At 37.2% G+C, this 19,411-nt stretch overlaps 1 protein-coding gene across 1 annotated transcript; it reads right to left on the minus strand.

Moving 5' to 3' along the window:
* Nucleotides 1–353: 353 nt before the first annotated feature.
* On the minus strand, nucleotides 354–17,437 carry KNG1 (kininogen 1). Its single transcript, XM_029087384.1, has 11 exons — nucleotides 17,195–17,437; nucleotides 14,187–14,297; nucleotides 13,125–13,209; nucleotides 10,475–10,647; nucleotides 8,652–8,759; nucleotides 6,498–6,579; nucleotides 5,218–5,384; nucleotides 3,670–3,777; nucleotides 2,633–2,722; nucleotides 932–1,091; nucleotides 354–559 (listed from the first exon to the last, which is right to left on the minus strand). Exons 1-11 carry the CDS (start codon nucleotides 17,387–17,389, stop codon nucleotides 354–356), a joined length of 1,485 nt encoding a protein of 494 aa, XP_028943217.1. The 5' UTR covers nucleotides 17,390–17,437.
* Between the last annotated feature and the right edge of the window lie 1,974 nt (nucleotides 17,438–19,411).

Raw genomic sequence — 19,411 nt, forward strand, 5'->3', positions numbered from 1 at the left:
AACATAATACAGTGAGATTTGATGCAGTGATTCACTTTGTGCTTATAGCAACTTGAGGCAAATGAGGTACAATTTTAACTTCTGCAGCAGAAGGGTATTGACTTGCCTGGTCCCTGTACTGGATTGGTTCTGAATCACTGGTGCTGTTGCCTGATTTACATCTTTGCCAATATATGCAAATACAGACTATTGCCATATGGTGTTAGGTCCCCAGAAGTGCTGGTGACCTACTTGAGTATCTTAGCTAACAGAATAGGGGCTTTTGCCTCTTTGCACTTAATACATTTCAAAAGGCAGTATTTTTCTCATTTTTCTATATATAACTTCTGAAAAAGATCCAAATGATGTTTTAATTATAGTAAAGCATCTGAGAGATCAAGCTCTTTCTCTTCGTTTTGGGGAGGTGTTGAGTTTTCTGTTGCTGGATCGATGTTTTCTACTGCGGAAGGCAAGAGATCCTCATTTGTGAATTCCCTGGGAAAGCTAGAAGGAGCTGGAAGGTCCATAATTTGTTTCCATGGTTTTCCAGGACATCTGGGGAGAGGAGACTCTGGGCGATCTGGCAACCCATTAAATAAAGAAGCATCAGGAAGAATTAGTGGTTCTGCAAGTGTACTGCTTTCCTTTCTTGCAACCCCTGGCTTAACTAGCTCTGATGCTATTTCAGCACTTGATGATGGAAGGGTTTCGTTTTGATTAAAAACCTTTTCATTGGACTTCTCAGAAGATTTGGGGTTTGGATGCTTATGTTTACCATTTTTATTATGTTTTTTATGCCCACACCCATGGCCAGTTCTGTGCCTACAACCAGTTTCATGCCTATGCCTTTTGTCAGACTCATGATCCTTTTCATATCCGTGCCTGTGTTTATGCCCATGTTTATGCCTGTGTTTATGCCCATGTTTATGCCTGTGTTTGTGCTTAGGTTCACCTTCATCTTTTGGTTCCTGTCCACCGTTTTCTCTCATTTCTTTGACAACTATTTGCCTTTCTTCTTCATTTGTATCAGAGCATGAAATTTCGTCTGGCTGGTCTAGGGCAGCAAAGCTTCGGAAAGGTGTGAATCCAGGAGGCCTTCTCAGAAGTACTTCCTAAAAAACATTGCAATAATTGCCACAGTTGTTAAATGAACAAGAAAAATAGCTTCAGATTTGGGAAATTCAGAAGCTGACTCATTGCAGTACATGAGTCATTTAGCAAAAATATGGTATCAAGTTTTTAAAGTAAAATAAATAATTATCTTTTATATCAGTGATAAACATGGAAATGTAAACATCCTCTCAAATAACTCCAGAGTATTTTAGCAGTTATATATTAAAAGAACAATTTATATATCACTGATATTCTGCCCGTCTAACATGGGAATGATACTATAGAGGGGAAAACGTGTACTGGTTTTAATTTATGAACAGTACAGTTGATTTCTAGGACTAAATGTCCCTGCACTTCATTAGAGTATGACATTCCACTGTATAAAACCAATTTATGCTAAAAGCTAGCACATCTCTCAATACCAGAATATACAAAAGATCTGGGTTGGGTTTTTTTAATGAAATGTAACTATTCAATTTTTTGTTTCTAGATTTGACATATGCATTTCATAAGACTGCTTATAAATAACACATATAGGCTAAAGCTGATAATATGAAACATTCAGCTGTTATTGAGTAATCTCTGTTTCCCCAACACTCTTCAACTGGAAGACAAGGACTGACTTCATGGGGTACAGTCACTATCCAACATGGGTTTCATTTATGTCCACCAAAGTGTCTGATCAGTACCTGGCTGCAAATCAGAGTTGTTTGGGATGGAGCTAAATTTAAAAGTTGATGTAAATACAGTATTGCAGCAAAGAGGAGAGACATTTACTAGTTGATACATAATTAATGAATAGGTAGTTATGAAGATGCTGAGCACAGTGAAGTTATTGATTATGAATGCAGGTTAATCAATGTCACTTTATTTAGTGTATCTTCTCTTCTCCATTGAGGAGCATGGGAGTCCCTGCATTCGTTTAAAAACCTGCAATCATCAGAACTAAAATATATTCTCATAATAAAAAAGATTTATATTTCATTCTGAAGTTTTCAAATTGACCCATGTTCAAGGCTAGTTAATAGTGAAGCTGGGCAGGAAGGAAACTGAAAGGTCTTTCTGCAGAGACTGACACCTCATGGCAGGAGATCTGCTACTCTACTAAATACGAAAAGATTTGCAGATGCTTTTGAAATCTGTGGGGTATAATTATTGTTTTGCCAAATACATTTTTGTCTCATTTTTTAAACCTAGTATGAATAGTAATTCAACTGAGCTAATGTGGCTTGGTACTTCAGAGCTTAACTAACAATACAGAGGAGTAGTCAACAGGCAGAATGTTCTCTCTGTCCTCTTGCCTTTGTATTTCTGTAACCACTGTGTTGCTCACTGTCTCAACCTTGTGGTGAAACTTTGATGTAGCAAGTTGCTGAGGGCAGAGGGTGAGAGGGAGGAGTGTGGCATTATTGAGGTTGTTAAAAGAACAACCTTTATTTTTGGTTCAAAATATGGGATAATTTGGAATGGATAAAGAATTTAATGACTGCCTTTGTTCTGTGCTCTACTTGTGATAGTGGGTAACAAAGAGGAGTCATACCATTGACCGTTCTTTAGAGCAGTTAACCTGGGGAAAGATTTTATTCTCCCATGGGATCACGTGAATTTGTGCTTCACATGGCAATGGTGCCTGTTGACAAAACAAAAATCAACAAAACATTAGACACAAAGGAAGAGAGTTGTGCATGCAACAAATTACGATTTTTTTTAATAATACTTTTAAATACAAATATACTTGGAACTTTACCCAAATACCCAATATGAAATCCAGCTTAGTGATGGAGACTTCTATATTGGGACACATCACTGCTTAGTTTTTTGAGGTTCTAGTATGCCTATGTGAACACTTTAATTCAACTTTGGAGTGAAGATTTGATCTTGAAAATTTGGATTTTTCATCTCCAGCCCTTTTGGAGCACTAACTATTTAATCTTCATGATATTCCTAACAAATATTGTTTATTGTTGGTATTTCTCCTACTAAAAATTGGGAAACTGAGATAGAGAGAAGGGCATCTTTTTTTCTCTTCAGTGCCTGCTGCACTAACAAATTCTAAAATCTCACAGGTAAGCACTGTTGATATGGTAGGAAAAGAGAGGGGAAATAAAGCCTCTCTTTCCCAACAAACTTCCTTGCCAATGGTTTCTGGCCTTATCAGCATGACTTTCCAGTGTCTGGAACACATTTGCCCAGTATCAGCAGCAGGCACTCCAGAAACATCATTCCTTTGCACACCAGTAACACTCCAATCTCATGTTTTCCTTAGCTGCAAGTCTGCGGAGTCAGGAGTATCGCAGCTACTTGATTTTGCAGCAGCCTCCTCCCCTCCTTTCTTGATTCATTATTATCAGAATGAAGTTTCTTTCACTTTGCAGTGAGCACTGATTCTGCAGTTGGAGTGACTCAGGTTAAGCTTCATGTTTTACTGCTGTTGTCACTGTGTCCTTGTTGAAACATAAGTTTGCTGAAAGAGGTAACAGAACTCAGGACGTGATTTTACTTAAGTGTTTACAATTTCTGGTGTAAATGAATTTATCCATTAGGAATGTTACAGTTGGCAACATCGTCCCTACTTACACTGTCTAATATGGCTTCACAGTCTTCATTAAATTTTTCAAACTCTTTTTTTGAGCAATTTGTCCTTCGGACTGCAAATGTTAGATGGTAGTTTTGTCCTGCAACCACCTGAAAAATGAACAAGAAGGTTTTCTGTGGTAAAGGCATTTTACTGAAATGGGTTCACAGGAAAGATGTTTTTCTACAAGCTGATATTACTTACAGTCTACAAGTCCTGACCACTGGGACAACATATATTAAGAAAAATATTAAAATATTTGGCAGCAAACCTATCTGCTTCTAATCAACTTACCTATTTACTCCAGTTCCCATTCCCAAAAATTCCAGCATTGAAACTGAAGGAAACAGAAAGGTCAGAATAATACCAGGCCCACAGTTTTGGCTTTGTTTTATTGGATGCCTGCAGTAATTTCATTAATAACAAATGAAATCATTAGAGACACCACTGGAGAGAGCCAAATATGATGTAAGAAAAGTGGAATGTGAGTAAAATGAAGTGTGTGATGAGCAGGCTCAGTTGAGAATGAACATATTTGCTAAATGCATTAAGGAGAGAAACTGTATGGGTTCAAGAATGTGCCTGGTATGAGTTCTCTTACTGTTTTTTACAGACACCAAGATGCAAGACATTAAATTCTGTCTCTTTTAAGTCTGTTTTTAAAATGTATGCATGCTAATATAAATAATGATATGAAAAATGAGAAAGAAGAAGAAAGTTTGAAAGAAGAAAAAAGGTTTAAAAGAAGGAAAAGCACAGATATTATCAGTAAGGTAACATGAGCTATTCAGAAAAACTCTAGTGTGCTTTTAGTGTCTGCTCCAGTGGCACCCCTCATGCTCAGGAAAAATTGTTGACAAAGTAGTTTCTGAACGACTCCACTGTCTTATTTTAAATTCTGTCCTAAACCTCTGTTTTGATATGTTGGGACAGTAAACAAGGAAAATGCAAATGCTGACCAGTATTATCCTCTTGATTCTTTGTTCTTTATTCAGTTGTATTTGTCTGTACCTCTTAAGTTATGCACAGATACTCTCTTGTGAGTGTAGCTGCAGTATTATTAGCAGCAGTCTCAGTATATAAATTAACAGATTTCTAAGAGAAATTGGGAAGCCAATTAAGCTCCATTTCTTGGAGCTTATAACTACTGTAGGGTGGACAGTAAAATAATATACAGAGTGTTGGTGTGGTGGATCAAGTGGGCAGTTTCTACTTTTCTACTTTGAAAGTCTAAGGTATGTTACAAAGGCTTGTAAAAAGTGGGGTGGATATACAGAAATCAGATACCATAATTCAACCTTTTCCCCATGCATTTAAAATAATGTTGGTTTAAGAAAAATTAAAAAAAAAAAAAATGGAGAGATATGAGATTTTAAAATAACTTCCGAATACAAGCCAAGATGAGTAAAATTTTGCAAGAGAAATTGTGTGGATATTTCAGTTACATTTCAGAAACATTATTTCCAATCTAAATACAAAGTTTAGCTAACATTCCCCTCAGATCAATAACACTGCACTGCCTGTGCCTCATCTCTGTGGTATATCCCAACCTGAACTGTCGCTGCTTTTATTTCTCCACTTTTGTAGTAGAAATCATCATTGCTCTCTGAATTATACTTCTCCATAGAAACCTTCAGTAGTTCCTTCAATTCTGGGCTGTCTTTTGGGATAGTCTTTCGACAACCAGTGCGAGTGGCAGGAATTACCGTGTCTGCAACTGAAAGAAACCAACAGATTTCAGATCTAAGGAACAAAAGATTCAATGTAGATAAAGGCTGCGAAAAGCAGTTAGTTCTAAACCTCTACTTTCTGGAATGCTTTGTATTTGGGTCTATCAAATAAAACCAAAATATTTGAGTTTTACATGATCAGCGTTATCATATCTTGGTTATCTAAAGGAGCACTGCATCAGCACCTAGTGTCACATTGAACACTTAACAGTTTTCTTATAGAAACAAGAACTGTGTGTACCAGTTGTGAGGAGCTAGCAGATAAAGAGAAGGAACACCTGTGGGAGGATCTGAGTCAGGTGAAACAAGAGGTGCATGTTATTGGCAATGAATGAGTGTGTTGAAGAATATAATTATCATTTCTTGAAGAAAATCAAGTCCAAATGGGTGAGAATGCAGCACTTACTACATGGAGTAGTACTGTACTCCCTGTTCTAAAGCTCAGGAGCTGAGGTAATCTATGTCCAAGTAGAAAGTAGATGGCTGGAAGAAAAAGTAATGATAAGAAAACTATTTGGGAATTTTGAGTGTAATGAACTTATAAATTCTAAGTAATTTATTTGCTAGGGAAAAAACAAGCTTCTAGCATATCAAATGTAAGTATAGCCACGACAATGATAGTATTAATAGGTGAATTAAAAATTTTGGGCAAAATCTTAAAGTCTTCAGCTCCTTTGCCATTTAAATAATACATTGGAGCTCTTCAGAAAGTTAGAAGTTACTTATTTAAACAATAGGATATTAACTTACTTGTCATTGTGGCGGAAAAGGCATCAATTTTTGTAGGACAGTTATACTCTTTGAGTTTGTATCTGTTAATCTCCAAATGAGCCAGGAACCAGCTCCATGTCATACAAATAGGGCAGCATAAAAGGCTAAAACGTGACTTTCAGCTGCATATGAAATACTTGCAAGAAGTGAAAAAAAATCTATGGTAATATTTCATTAAGAAGCAGTGCTTTTTTGGTCCCAGAATAATGACTTTCTCTTGTTATTATCTCTTTTCATCTTTTACATTTTTATTTTGTCTTTTTTTACAATTGTATAAAAAAGCATTGAAAATTGCAGAACTTTTAAAACTGGTGGTGCCTGTGACATACCTGGAAGCTTGCATTGGCTTGCAATATCTATGATCTGTGCTTGAAGGTTTTCATATGCTTTGGCTTCACATTCACCTACACGCTGGAGTAAAAAACCCAAAACAACTCCTTATTAGTTGTAAATAACGAACAGGCTCACATCCTAATACCTTTCTGCTAACAGAATAAGTCAAGCATACTACTAATAATTCCTTCCTTCAATATACTGTGAGCAAGAAGCCTGACAGATAGTCTGCAGAGCCAATAAATGATCAGAGTTCAAAAGGACCACTCGGAGAAAATAAAACCATAAAAGAGAAGCTAAATGAACTATTTGTATGTGTTCACTACAGCAGGAAATGGTGAGGTTTACAAGCCAGAATCCTCTTTTATGGAGAACTCACTGAAATTTCTGTCTCAAACTCTAAAGACCAAAAAGAAGATTACGCAATTAACAAATCAAACATTATTGAGTTTCTTGTGTTTACTCAGGTGTTCCAAAGGAACTGTGGTAGATGACTTGCTTAGAATTGCCTTGATATCTCAGGGCTGGAAGAAAGCAGGTGTTGATCCTGTTCTGATTTAAAAAGGTTATAGACCTATAAAACTGATGTCTATACCATTCAAGTGATTAGAAATGGTAATAAGGAAAGAACTGGGGCACGTGAATACATCAAGGAGAGACCGTGTTTTTTGTTGTAAGCAGAAGTCTTGTTTTGCAGATTTGTCAGACTCCTTCAAAAGCATCAACAAAAGTGGGTAAAGAGACCTGTTGATAAGGTCAGATTTTCGGAAAGGTTTTGGTGAAGGCCCTTATGAAGGACTCTAAAGGAAACAATCAACTGTAGAATAAGAAACACTGTTAGAATTAAAGATCAAGATCTTACAGCTATGACAGATACATGAAAATGTCATCCATAAAAAATCTGCTTAGTAGTGGTTTAGAAAAAGTAAAAAAAAAAAAAAAGTCAAGACTTATTATCGGGGTTAGAAAGAATGACGTTGTGCCCCACTATAGCTCTGTGGTTCACATGCGTGTCAAATACAGGGTGTAATTCTCATCTTCCATTTCAAAATTAATAGTAAAGAGCTGAATAAAGGTATGAAACAACTTCTGTGGAATTTGGTCATTCCAAGGTATGGAATATTCGTGGAATATCATATTCTAATAATATATGTTGACATTAGCAAGGCTGCTTAACAGTTCAGGGGATAAGTGATAAAGATCCAATCCCACAAACCCTGCTTGATCAAAGCAGTATGTGAATGAGCTGAAGGTTTACGGGTGGGTAGGGATAATGGAGAGATTTACTTCAGCTGGTTTGATTCTCACCCTCCTACTGTTTACTACTGTGTTCTCATTCTTTCCTTTTTTGATCAATGCTTCTGAAATATTCTGAAACATTCTTGAGACATCCAATGAGTAATTTTTGAACAGGAGAGGCTCTTCAATGTCACACTCAACAGTGCACTTCCACAACAGCTGAAGCAGATGCAAGTCAGGACTTTGTGGTTCCTCCCTTCCCATTTGCCACCACTGTTTGTTATGACTCTATGTACCTGCCCTCTACCTGGTATTTGCAGAAGCATTTGCTTCACTCCCTGGTGAGCTGGTTCAGGGAGGCTGGTTGAGGGAGCAACCCTCTTATTTTTGCTACAGTTAATTCTCTTCCAGGTCAGAGAAGCCAAGGTAGTACCTGGTTTTGCAGCAGTGTTTAGCTAGAGTATCTAGAGTATGTATGTTTATTGGTAAATTTATTTTGAAGCTCTCTTATTTGGACTGTGGTAGAGGTTAAGTAATAATCTGGCTACTTACTTATAAAATATGTTTTAAGCTGAAAAAATGGTGCTAATTTTAATTATTGCTTTTTGCGTGGTACCTGAGTAACTCCTTGAATATCTGGATAGGAGCTTCTCAAGGGAGAAGTTATTATTTGGGTGAAACTGTTTAGAATCCATAGAGTTACCTGTAAACATTTCAGTGGTCATCCTAGTCACTGATTCAGGAGAAGACATGAGTGTTCTAATTGCACAAATAAACAGTTATCTGTAAGCCCGGATTTAAACTTCGTTCACAAAGTGAAGCAAGACTATAAATATTTTCTTGAGTCAGATCTCAGTGATTATTTGTTAATATGGTATTTTCTTGATAAACAGATTTTGAAGATTACTTACACCTCTAGAAGTGATTTTGCACTCTCGAGTTAAATCTTGAAATTGGTCTTTGGAGCAATTAGTCTCCTCAATATCATATTTAATTGCATAATTCCATCCAGCTACCACCTGGAACAGATATTTAGGTGACACATCATGTAAAACAATACAAACTTGGAAGTTAAACTGTTAAATGTGATTAGCAGAGAAAGCAAAACTAATCTTCTAGTGCTTTCCAACCATCAAATCACTTTGCAGTCATTGAACCTAGGGTATTCCTGGACTGTGAAAAAAATCTTGTCCTGGTGATACAAAAAGTAAACTAAGTCATGCATTTATTAGAAGTGCACTTTGTATTTGAATTCCACTTCTCCTGGCAAGCCTGCAGACTCATAACACTTGGTTTCTTGCACTTTCCTCCAAAGTATCTGTTACTTATTACTCCCAGTGACAGGATGCTGGTCTAGATAGATGACTACACTAATACAGCTTGGCAAGTCCTATGTTCCTGAGAATGGGACATAGTAAAACAGTATCTGACTAATGTAACTTTATACTGCTGGCATCGTTTATTATTGAGTGTCCTGCATTTATCATCTACCTACAACTGTGTCTGCCTTGGTCTTTACCTTCCTCCACCCACTGTTTTGTCCAGATTTGTGACCCTTTTTTTTCATTTTTCTCCAGGAAGCAGTTCAGTTTTCCTTACTGTGGCTACTGCTTCTGACTCATGAAATCTCCCTGTTTCACAGTGTTGGGTCAGGTAGCATTGGATTAAAAAGGGGAAATAAGAATCAAATATAAGATCTTTCCATCCCAGATCAAAGTGGAAGGCTCTGACTAGGCTCTGTTGGCCGGAATTTACATGCTGGCTCTCTTTCTGGCTGCTGGATTGCAGTCTGTTTGTGGTATTTGTCATCTGGCTTAAATGCTGTGCAAGCTTGTCTTTTAGCTAAGAGGATCGTTGCCATCCTCTTAGTAAATAGAAAGAGGACAGTCTGAATTAAATCATGGGTCAAACTGACATGAGACCAGAAGATGTTTTTTGGCTAAGTAAATGCATACACATTCAAAGAAAAAAGTCTGTATTTGGTGTCAGGTTATATACTAGTTAAAAAACAAATAAGAAACTACTTTTTAGCAACATCATACTAGTGTGGAATACACTGTGTGTGGAATACACTGTGTGTGGAATACCAGATGACACAGAATTTCTGTGACCACATCATTTCTTTCAAAGCAGATATTCCTGTGTGCAGAAATCTTTTAGCAAGCGGCATACTGGCTTTTTGTTTTTCTTACCCATTTTGCCTATATGTAGTTTACCCTTCCTATAACATATAGCAGCTGCTGACATATGGGCCCTATTGCATTGCAAAAACATAGATGCCTGCTGCTGTTTCAGAGGCTGTAGAATATATGAGACATCTGTGCAGGCTGGCTGGATTGGCACAGAACCTAGGAGAGATCTGCTCCTTCTGGAGCTTCAGGGAGAGGCCAACTGGAATACTTGAGAGCATCTGAGACAATACAAGATGCCTGTGTCAGCACTGAGCGCAAATAAACTGGTGCTAAACACTGGTTAGATGCAACTTCAGATAAAGAAAAAAAATATTTACTATCAGTTTGTAAAATTAACAGCCCTGAAAATCCAGTAGGTAACTGTTTGTGATTCCTTATAAATGAAGAGAATTATTTACAGGGTCTACACTCTATATACGTTTCATATGTTTTTATTATTAAATATAAGCCACCTTATAATCAGAAACGTGTACACAAAACAACCAAGGTACATAGTTTGGGGGTTGTTTTTTGTAAAATTCAGAGAAAAATCATACACAAACCTGTCTCTTAGCTTCTTTTATTTCCACAAGCTTATAAAGGGCAGGTTCAGCGCTGTGCCTGTTAAACTTGTGAATGGCTTGTTTCAGAATTTCAGTCACTTTTGAACTGTCACTTGATATGTGATGAAAACATCCAAGACACGGAGCCTCAGTAAGTGTTATCTTTGGTGTAGCTGGAAAAGAAACAAACCAAAAAACATAGGAAAAATTAAAACCTGAGGCTGTTCTACATGAAGCCCTATCTGGGAACAAGAGAAAAGGTTCAATGAGCAAGAACCTTTCCTGATTTTAACTGAAGTGATCAGCAAACCCTACGTTTCTGTTTCAGGGCCTGCAAAGACATTAATTGTATTTAGAAACATGCTTTGGTTTGTGGTGGTAGGGGCCATCCATGATGTTAGAATCTAGGCATGGTTTCAGCAGTTTCATTCAGAGAAATTAGTGAGTTCAGGAGTCATTAAATTTCTGAAAAACTTCGCATGTAGTTTTGATACCACCAAGGAAGGGTCATCCCTCATTCAGTCAGGGAAGAGCCAATGGAGGTGACAACTCCATTGTAGTTCTGATGTTCTTCAGATTCTCAAAGCTCACCCACTGTGCGCAGCTGCTTGCTGTCCTCACCATGTTTCAGGATGGGGACTTTGGCAGGAGTGTTTTGGCTCACCCATGTGAACTGCTCTGACTCTGAGCTCCTTAGGGACTGTAGTTGAACTGTTCTACTGCTGTGTTCTTTGGACTCCCCCTGCTAGTCACTGTGGCTGCCAGTTACCACTTGGTGTTACCTTCCGGCTTTACCAACTGGATTGGCTGTGGATAGACAAGCTTGACGGGAATGCTCAAACTTCTGTTTCCTACTACTAATCCTATTAACTCTCTTTCCTTTCTAGTAATCATGGATTGGATTTTCATAAATTAATTTTATAGTTCAGTACATAAATTAATTTCATGATTCAGTGAGCCTGAGAATGAAAGTAGGACACTATGTGGTCTCCGTGGAATTAAAGTAAAATTTGTGTGCCTGATCCTCAGCTGGCATAAACTGGCTTTAATGGAGTTATGCCAGCTTGCACCAGTTGGGAAACCAGTCCAGGGTCAGTATGATCAAACTGTTCCACCAACAGTATGGTACCCAACATGGTGGGGAAATCCCTCACCAGTTAGAGTCTATCGTTTCACTCTTTCTGTTTGAATCCTTTGGATTTGATTTGGCTCCTCTGTACATTGGGAGTATCTCGGTGTAAGAAATATTATTTAGTCTTAGCCCTCCGGGGGTGCTTGAACAAAGTCTGGCCCTTTGTATTTCTAGCGTCACTTATTTTGACTCAGTAATGACAAATATATACACGTTACAGAAAAAACGTGACTATGTTTTCAGGGAGTAATCACAAAGGAGATAATAAAACAGCAGTGCACCCTGTTCTGAACTGACTGTGGTCTCAGCATTTTCATAAGTGCTGAACAAATGTGTATTCTTTTTTTCAGAGTTACTATAACTTGGTAAGAAGAGATTAACTTCTTGGACTGAATACATGATTCATTTAATTTATGAAAATTTTTTTAGCTTTCTAAGCAAAGATTCAAATGCAAATTTCGCGTGCATTCTCTCTGGGATTCATTTACCTTTTACTGGCAACTAGGTGTCACCATTGCCCTACAAATGCATCTAAACCAAGCAGCGTTTATTCAGTAGCAGAACATGGAGTTTGTGTGTACTGCGGTTCCTAGAAGGACACTGGCTGTAGATACAGCCGTTTAAGCTTTAAGCGAGATAACTAGGAATGAAAAAACAAAGATAAGCTGACAAACATCTCGGAAATCATGGTAAATGTTTGTAGTTAATATGCACTTAGCTCTCTGCTACCAGTTAGATGGATATTTTAAAACTAGCTTGAATATGTCTTACATGAACAGGCACAGGCACATGGAGATCTCAGCTGCAAAGCTTTAAACCAATGTGATCTTTTTCTACTAAAGGAAATTACTATGTGAACATAAGAGTCGTATATGAGTGCCTTATAGGCAAGAAATATAGTATTGCTTATTATTAAGGTCTAAAAGATATCAGACTCTCTCTTAGATGATTACATAACTGCTATATTTTCATTTTGTAAATGAACTTTTTTTTAATTCTCTTTTCAGTTGAGGGTAAATACTTGTTTTGGTAAATTTTAACAGAAATCATTTAGTCATTTTTTAATTTGGAGAAAATTAATGTTCAATTTTGTCATTCAAAGATTTTTTTCTAATAATTTCTTGCACAATTTTATACTTGAATAAGTAAGGATAGAAAATTAAAGTGACAAGTTTTATCTCATGTCTAAGTTACTGATATGCTTTTGGTCTCAAGCAAATTCATTTTACCTTGGTATAATTCCAGTGTTTGAAGAAACTTACTATACACACACGTGCTGGTTTTCATTACCCTAGAGAGAAACTGCCAGTGCTTCACTGACTTAGCCTATATGTGTATAACAGTGAAGTGAAATTTTATCTTTAACAGGTAGTTGCATATGGAAGATTATTTATAAATGTCTGAGTAGAATGATAAGGAGCCCCTACCTTTAAAATTACCTGAAAGTCTCAGTATTATATTTTTCCCATACTTATTTGTCAACATATTTGTTGAAGGCTGCCCCAAACAGTTACATACCTGGAAAAATTTTGCAATCTTGGGTAACATTACTTGTTTGTTCATCGTTATTCATGTGAACTCGAGCTGTGCATTCTCCTGTTTTCTGCAAAAACATATCACAACATTTGTCTTAAACTTGCTCAAGGAAAATACGGTGCTGTATATTCCTCTAGTTATTGAACAAAGCTGACAGTTGCAAATCGAGTTTGGGGAACAAGTTCATTTGTACATTGTAGTAATGTCTAATTTGCTGTTTTGTTACTGGAAAAGGCATGGTTTTGCTGATTGTGAGGAGAGTAGGGGATGAAATGAGCAGATAATTTGAATGATTGCTTTGTATCATGATGGATGCGTATTAATTAACTAAAGAATTTACAGTCAGAGTAATGGATATGAACTCATCCTCATAAATAAAGTCTGTACATATTGTGTATTTACCTAATTTCATCTCTGCTAGTACAAGATACGCAGCAATAACCATGGCATTTCACATTGATTCAAATTATATTATCACCATCATCCCTTTCTTTGCATTGGGTACTCTAAAATAACACTGACTTCCCCTGGAAATCTGGAAAGGTGCAGTGATCCTGCACACTATGTGTGCCCCGATTGTACCTCCTCTAGGTGAGCTTAAGAGCATGAGCCAGACATGCTTTGCACTTCTAAGCCTTCTGGTAAATTTTCTACCATAGTGGCTTCCATGTCAGTATTTTTGTTGGTACAGATCTGAAGTCAATTTGGTTGTGCAAGTTTCTATTATACATAATTAATAAAAAGTTTTACAGCTCTCACACTCTCTCAATGCATGTATCTTAGTTTTAATTTATTGTGAACCTTCATATTAAAACACTGAAATATTCCCTTCTGCACATATTCAGGATTATAATGGTAAACACATAATTATAATGATTAACTTTAGAGTTATAAACATTTCTGTACTTTAGTCCTATAAACTCTCAAAAGCAACATAGCTAAAAAAGTTAAATACTATATTGTATTTTTCCCCAGGCAACTGCAGTCCTGGTCATTATGCTGATGTTTCTGTACGGAGAACTTTTAAAGAGGACAGATACTTACAGCCTCTGCAGGTACTTTGTAATCACAGTCTTGCCAGAATTTTTCCTCCTCAGTGGCACAAATGGTTTCATGTATTCGATATTTCACATAGAATGGTGTGTCAGGACCTGCCTGGTTAAAAACATATTGCATGTCGTAATTCACATAGTGATAAATCAAGTGAAAAGATAAGAGCTTCAAAAGGTAAATACCCTCCATTGGTTATCTTTCTGTTTTATAGTATAGTTTCAAATTAGCTACTGGTCTCCATGCAAGGTCTCCCAGATCTTGGTAGTTCAGTAATTAACTTATCTATATTATATTCCTAAGCCCTTACCTACAATTACAACATGTAGATATAATAGTTACAGTATGCTCATCTACCTTCATTTTAACTTGTAGTACCAAGTGTTTCAAAACCAGAAAGAAGCAGTTAGGTTTTATACTCGTATTCAAACATACTCCAAATAAACAAATTTGGGTTGCTGCTTGGGTAGTTAGCATAATTACTAGCTTGGACCATGCTCCTGTCTGACTCCCTCACTCTCACTCTTGGCCTCCTCCCAGATCTGTCTACTTTCCCTCTGTACAGCTCTACAGGCAGCCCAGGAACAGCAGCCAGCAACCCTCAGGCAGCCTGGCAGAGCCCAAACTGCCTTCACTCTGTGGTAACAGGGTATTTAAGCTGCCCTGCCTAATCTGGGGAAAGCAGTGAGGAGGGCATACGCCCCAGAGACAGCCTCTGGCACTGCCTGTAGTTTTCCTATAGGCATTAAAGGCTGAGCTGCTCACAAGGGTTCCCATAAGATGAGATACAGACAAAATCTTAAGCAAAGTTTGGCCTGGCCAGTGGAAGTGTTTCTGATGTTGGTAAATCAGTAGGGGGCATTTTCTCCTTGCCATAAACTGAGTAGTGAGCCTGTGCCTACAGGCAACATTAACACATTGCAAGGTTTGTGGTTCATCCTTTAGAAGAGCTATAAAGCCAGAAGTTACTAATCTTTACAGCCACTAAAAATGCTTTGCCATTGTGCCGTTTCAAATACAAACCCAGGCAATTGCTGTACTTTAACGCTGGTTAACACTGGAATGATACTGCTGGGAGAATTAAATGATAATTCTTGTCTTAGTGGTATCAAGAAAACGAAACTGATCTGGCATGGGTGAAATATACTGGATTTACGCTGGTGTAGGTACAGAATTACGTTCTGTGTTCTCTCAATTCCTGTTGTGTATTGCTACAGCTACGAAGAGCTGTAGAGGTACCTGATATAACGGTTGCAGGTTGTAAAAGAGGGTAAAAGGGTCTCTGAAATATAATGGTTTAATCCTCAGCAGGTATAAAGTGACATTTATGGAGCTGCATCAGATTATACTATCTGGGATGTGGACTTAAAAAGAGACAAATTCTTTTCTCTGTTACACTATTCTAAATCTGCAATAAATCAGCTTAGTGAGTAAATGAAATACCTGAGAAAAAAACCCATTGTTTCTGTATGTTATTTGTTGTTGGTTTATTTTATTAATATTATGAACAGCTATGCCTTTAACTGGGGAAGGTTCAGTCTTTCACCAGTCAAGGTTTATGTTTTATTACCTTATCAATAATGAATGTACATGAATATGTAATAACTAGCTATTTAATTAATGCATTCAACATTGTGAGACTAGTGATAAGTAAAATCTATACTCCTTTTAGAAAAAGAATATCGAATATGAGGAAATCTCTTGCAGATTCCTTTTCTCTGTTTTTTACTCAACATCATAGTCAGATCAATGATTCAAAGTAATAATTGATTTCCACCTCAGATTTTCTAAGAAAAGGAAAGATGGATATCTAGAGAAGGAAAGATGAATAATATATGCAATAAATATGTATTCTTAAAAATTGAACATTGTTTAAGAGAAAATACTGAAACTAATATCGGTCCTTTGGGAACATCAGCAAAAGCAGGGTGGTGTTACAGCTGTGATATAAAGAAGTTTGCATTTGGCTGTTGTTAAGGTTGTATGCGGTTCAGTGGAGATAGCAGGATTATTAATTTGTTTAGTATTAATTGTATAAAGGGTTTGCAAGATTTTAGTCTTTGTCACTACATGCTAATATCTCCCCAGTTTGAAAACAGGAAAACCAGAGGATGGGTGCCAGGAGATGTGGATAGTTTACCGTAAGGCATTTAGCAATTCACATCCCTTTTCTGATGCCAATTTCTATCTGGGTAAAAGTGTCTTGTGATTTTGGAGTGCAAAATATTCTTTCTGACATTGGGTTTCTTGTGTTTTACATCTGAAAATCCAATCCACCAGAAAAAAATGCTAATGCTGTTTTCAAGTAAAGTAATGCTTGTCATTATTATGGTAATATCATCTTTGTACGCCTCTCAGAGGTAAATACTCTTTTGTTAGATTAACACTATACAGCAGGACTCCAGGCAAAGGATCATGTTTCATTCTTTTTTTCTTCTGTAATTTTAGCTGTCGCCCTATTTGACTAAAATACCTCCTAGTGCTTTTAGATAGATCTGTGACTCAGGACTAGTGTCAATCAAATAATATTCACAAACAGTTTTTTCAGAGTATTGTCAAATGTTATCAGTTCATTCTTTTTTATGTGTGATACCAGCTCTTCCCAAGTCAAGATAATATTCAGGTTTTTTAGTATGTTTTTGCCATTGATCTGAAAACCTTACTGATGATGGAAAGAGCTAAAATTCCCAACAGATAAAGGAGAAAACAGGGTGGATTACTAAGACAAATTGTATTAGTGATAGAAATTTTCTATTCTTTAGTCCTTGCATTAATAAGCAATTCATCAGCACACATAGTTCCGTTGATAATAACATAATATACATCCCTGCTTGTCATGGTAACGAGTATCTTACTGTGCAAGTCATTCCTTTGATTTTTTAAAACGTTTTTGGAAGACACTTTGCTGTCGTGCTTGCTCTCTTATGAACGAGATGGAGATAATCTGACTCAGAGTGCATAAACAATTCCAATTTTTTTTATTTTTTGCAAAGTCTACTTACAGTTCTCTTGGCTTCCATCACCATGTATAGAGCAAATTGATTACCAGTTGCTTTGTCTCCATTGTATTTCTTCAGTGCTGTGTCGACAGCTTTAAAGACATCAGGGTCATCACAGTCCAAAAACTCAAATGGAAGAGGGGTGGCTCTGCTAGTGAAAAAGCTACAGCAGAGTACTAGTACAATGAAAGGTTTCATAATTGGACAAAAAGGCCCCTTGAATTAGAAGGCTCTTTAAAAACCAAATGGAAAAGGAATGCCTGACAGGGTTTTAGTCACCTCTGCTGTTTTTCAGGAGCAATAGCTAAGTAAACAGAATGAGTGGGTAGCTGGGGTTGGTTAGTTCTCATCATACCCTGTTTATACTGCAAATAAACTCTGAGTTTATCTAAATAAACTTTGTGTGGTCACCAGAATGACACTAAGGTTATCCACCTGCCATCAAGATAACAGGCTAAATGGCTGCAGCTGGGGATAGGTTTAGACTGAGCAGGATGGCCCCTGAGCAAAAGAGAAAGCAGAATGTTTGTAGCTTTCTGGCTTCTTTTCTTAACATCTAAACTGCTACTGAGAATGAATTTTAGAAGGCTTAAATAAAACATCCAAGAAGGTCACAGTGGCAATGAAGTTCTGGTTCTGGACAACAACCCTGTAAATTTTATAGATCTATTTAGTGTTCAGACTGCATTGTTCTAAGAAGTCAGAACATGTTTGGAAAAAAAAGTCTTTGGACAGATGCATATAGTTGAATGTCACATAACTCTTCCATAACACTTGATAAACCTTGTCCTTCACACTACTATGGGAAGCATCCATCTTTGCTGCCATGTGAAGGCTGCCTTTGGACCATGGCTGAGTCAGTCTTCATAATATTTTGTTATCATTACAGATGGGGACAGTGACACCCAAGAGCAAGGGATTAAGTAATGTTGCTTGTGTCTGGCAAAGCCAGAATTAGAGCTGACTGGGAACATCTGGTGCTTGTCTCCAGTGCTGAGCACCAAATAGCTTTGCTTTGAATTTGTGAACACCTTGGGATTGCCTCAGCTCCAGTGTTCCACTTGAGTCTTGCTACAAGTTTTGGTTAAAGAAAATGCACTGTAGAGATTTTGTGGATAAACTATGCCAGGTTGTTTGTACAAGGTAACGCACTTTTAAAAATTAGACAACTTTCACTCAGTTATACAAAATGCTATTCTCATTTTGTTTCTTTTTCTTCAGTGTAGCCCTCACACTGTGTTTTACTTTATGCCATTAAAAAGCTCTTTGAGGACCAAATTACTATTTTTTTGAGATTAATACCATGTTCTTGCTATGAGATAACTCTTCTGAACTAACTCATTGGGGTCCCAGATTTGTCTGAAAGGACATTGGTGGGGGCTAAAGAGACACCAGTATTCTTTCTTCCTGCTCCTCCCAATTCAGTTTTCAGTGAGGAAACTTTAGTGATAAAGAAAACATCTATATGAAAGAGTTATTACTTGCATCCACTTTTCTCGTCCCCTGAGAGCAATTATGAACTATTTGAGAAGGGCTGTCCTTGAACACAGTGTTTCTGGAGTGTCACCAGCAGCAACCGTAGCAATGGAAGTACCTGTGCAGGCCACCCTGCAGTGTTACTCTGCAAGTCATTAACTGTTCTCAGACCTTTTCTAGATAATGGTGGTAATCCAACCACCATTAGTCTATTTACGCTGGAGGATGCCTCTTGGGTGTTTGCTGTGCAGCTAAACATCCGTAGGAACAAAAAAGACAAAACCTTGCAGCTGTGTCTGGAAGAAAAATGCTTGCATATTTTTATTTTCTTTGAATCTTTATAAAGCATGAATATCACAGAATCATAGATCATTTTTTCATGGAAGGCAGTGAAATTTCCTTAGGTCAGATTTCTTTAGAGAAGTACATTATAATTATGAATTATGAGAAGATTAAATATTTTAGATGTTAGTTTTCACTATTAGGGAGTTTTCCTTTTTGTTAGAACTAAAGGAGCATTGTAAGCTGGGGAGATTTGTACCAGCTCATATTATCTGAGGGACTCTGAATTTTGAGCTTTTCAGTTACAGTGGAGTCTGAGATAGCTGGGATCAAGGGGCAGGTTGGAATACTTGTCTTAATTATTATTTTCAGTGCTTCTCCTCCCTAGAAATTGTATGCTTTCTTCCCTTCTCCATGTGCTTTCTTCATTCATTGTACAACTGTCATTGGCTTTCAAGTCTC

Source organism: Antrostomus carolinensis, unplaced genomic scaffold (assembly GCF_000700745.2).
Source record: "Antrostomus carolinensis isolate BGI_N321 unplaced genomic scaffold, ASM70074v2 scaffold731, whole genome shotgun sequence".
Lineage (NCBI taxonomy): Eukaryota > Metazoa > Chordata > Aves > Caprimulgiformes > Caprimulgidae > Antrostomus > Antrostomus carolinensis.

Coding starts and splice junctions, on each gene's coding strand:
- KNG1 (XM_029087384.1), bottom strand. CDS start 17,389: ATGAAACCTTTCATTGTACTAGTACTCTGCTGTAGCTTTTTCACTAGC. Junction 2,723..3,669: donor GTGAAGCCATATTAGACAGT/GTAAGTAGGGAC, acceptor TTTTGTCAACAG/GCACCATTGCCATGTGAAGC. Junction 1,092..2,632: donor GCTCTAAAGAACGGTCAATG/GTATGACTCCTC, acceptor AATGTTTTTTAG/GAAGTACTTCTGAGAAGGCC.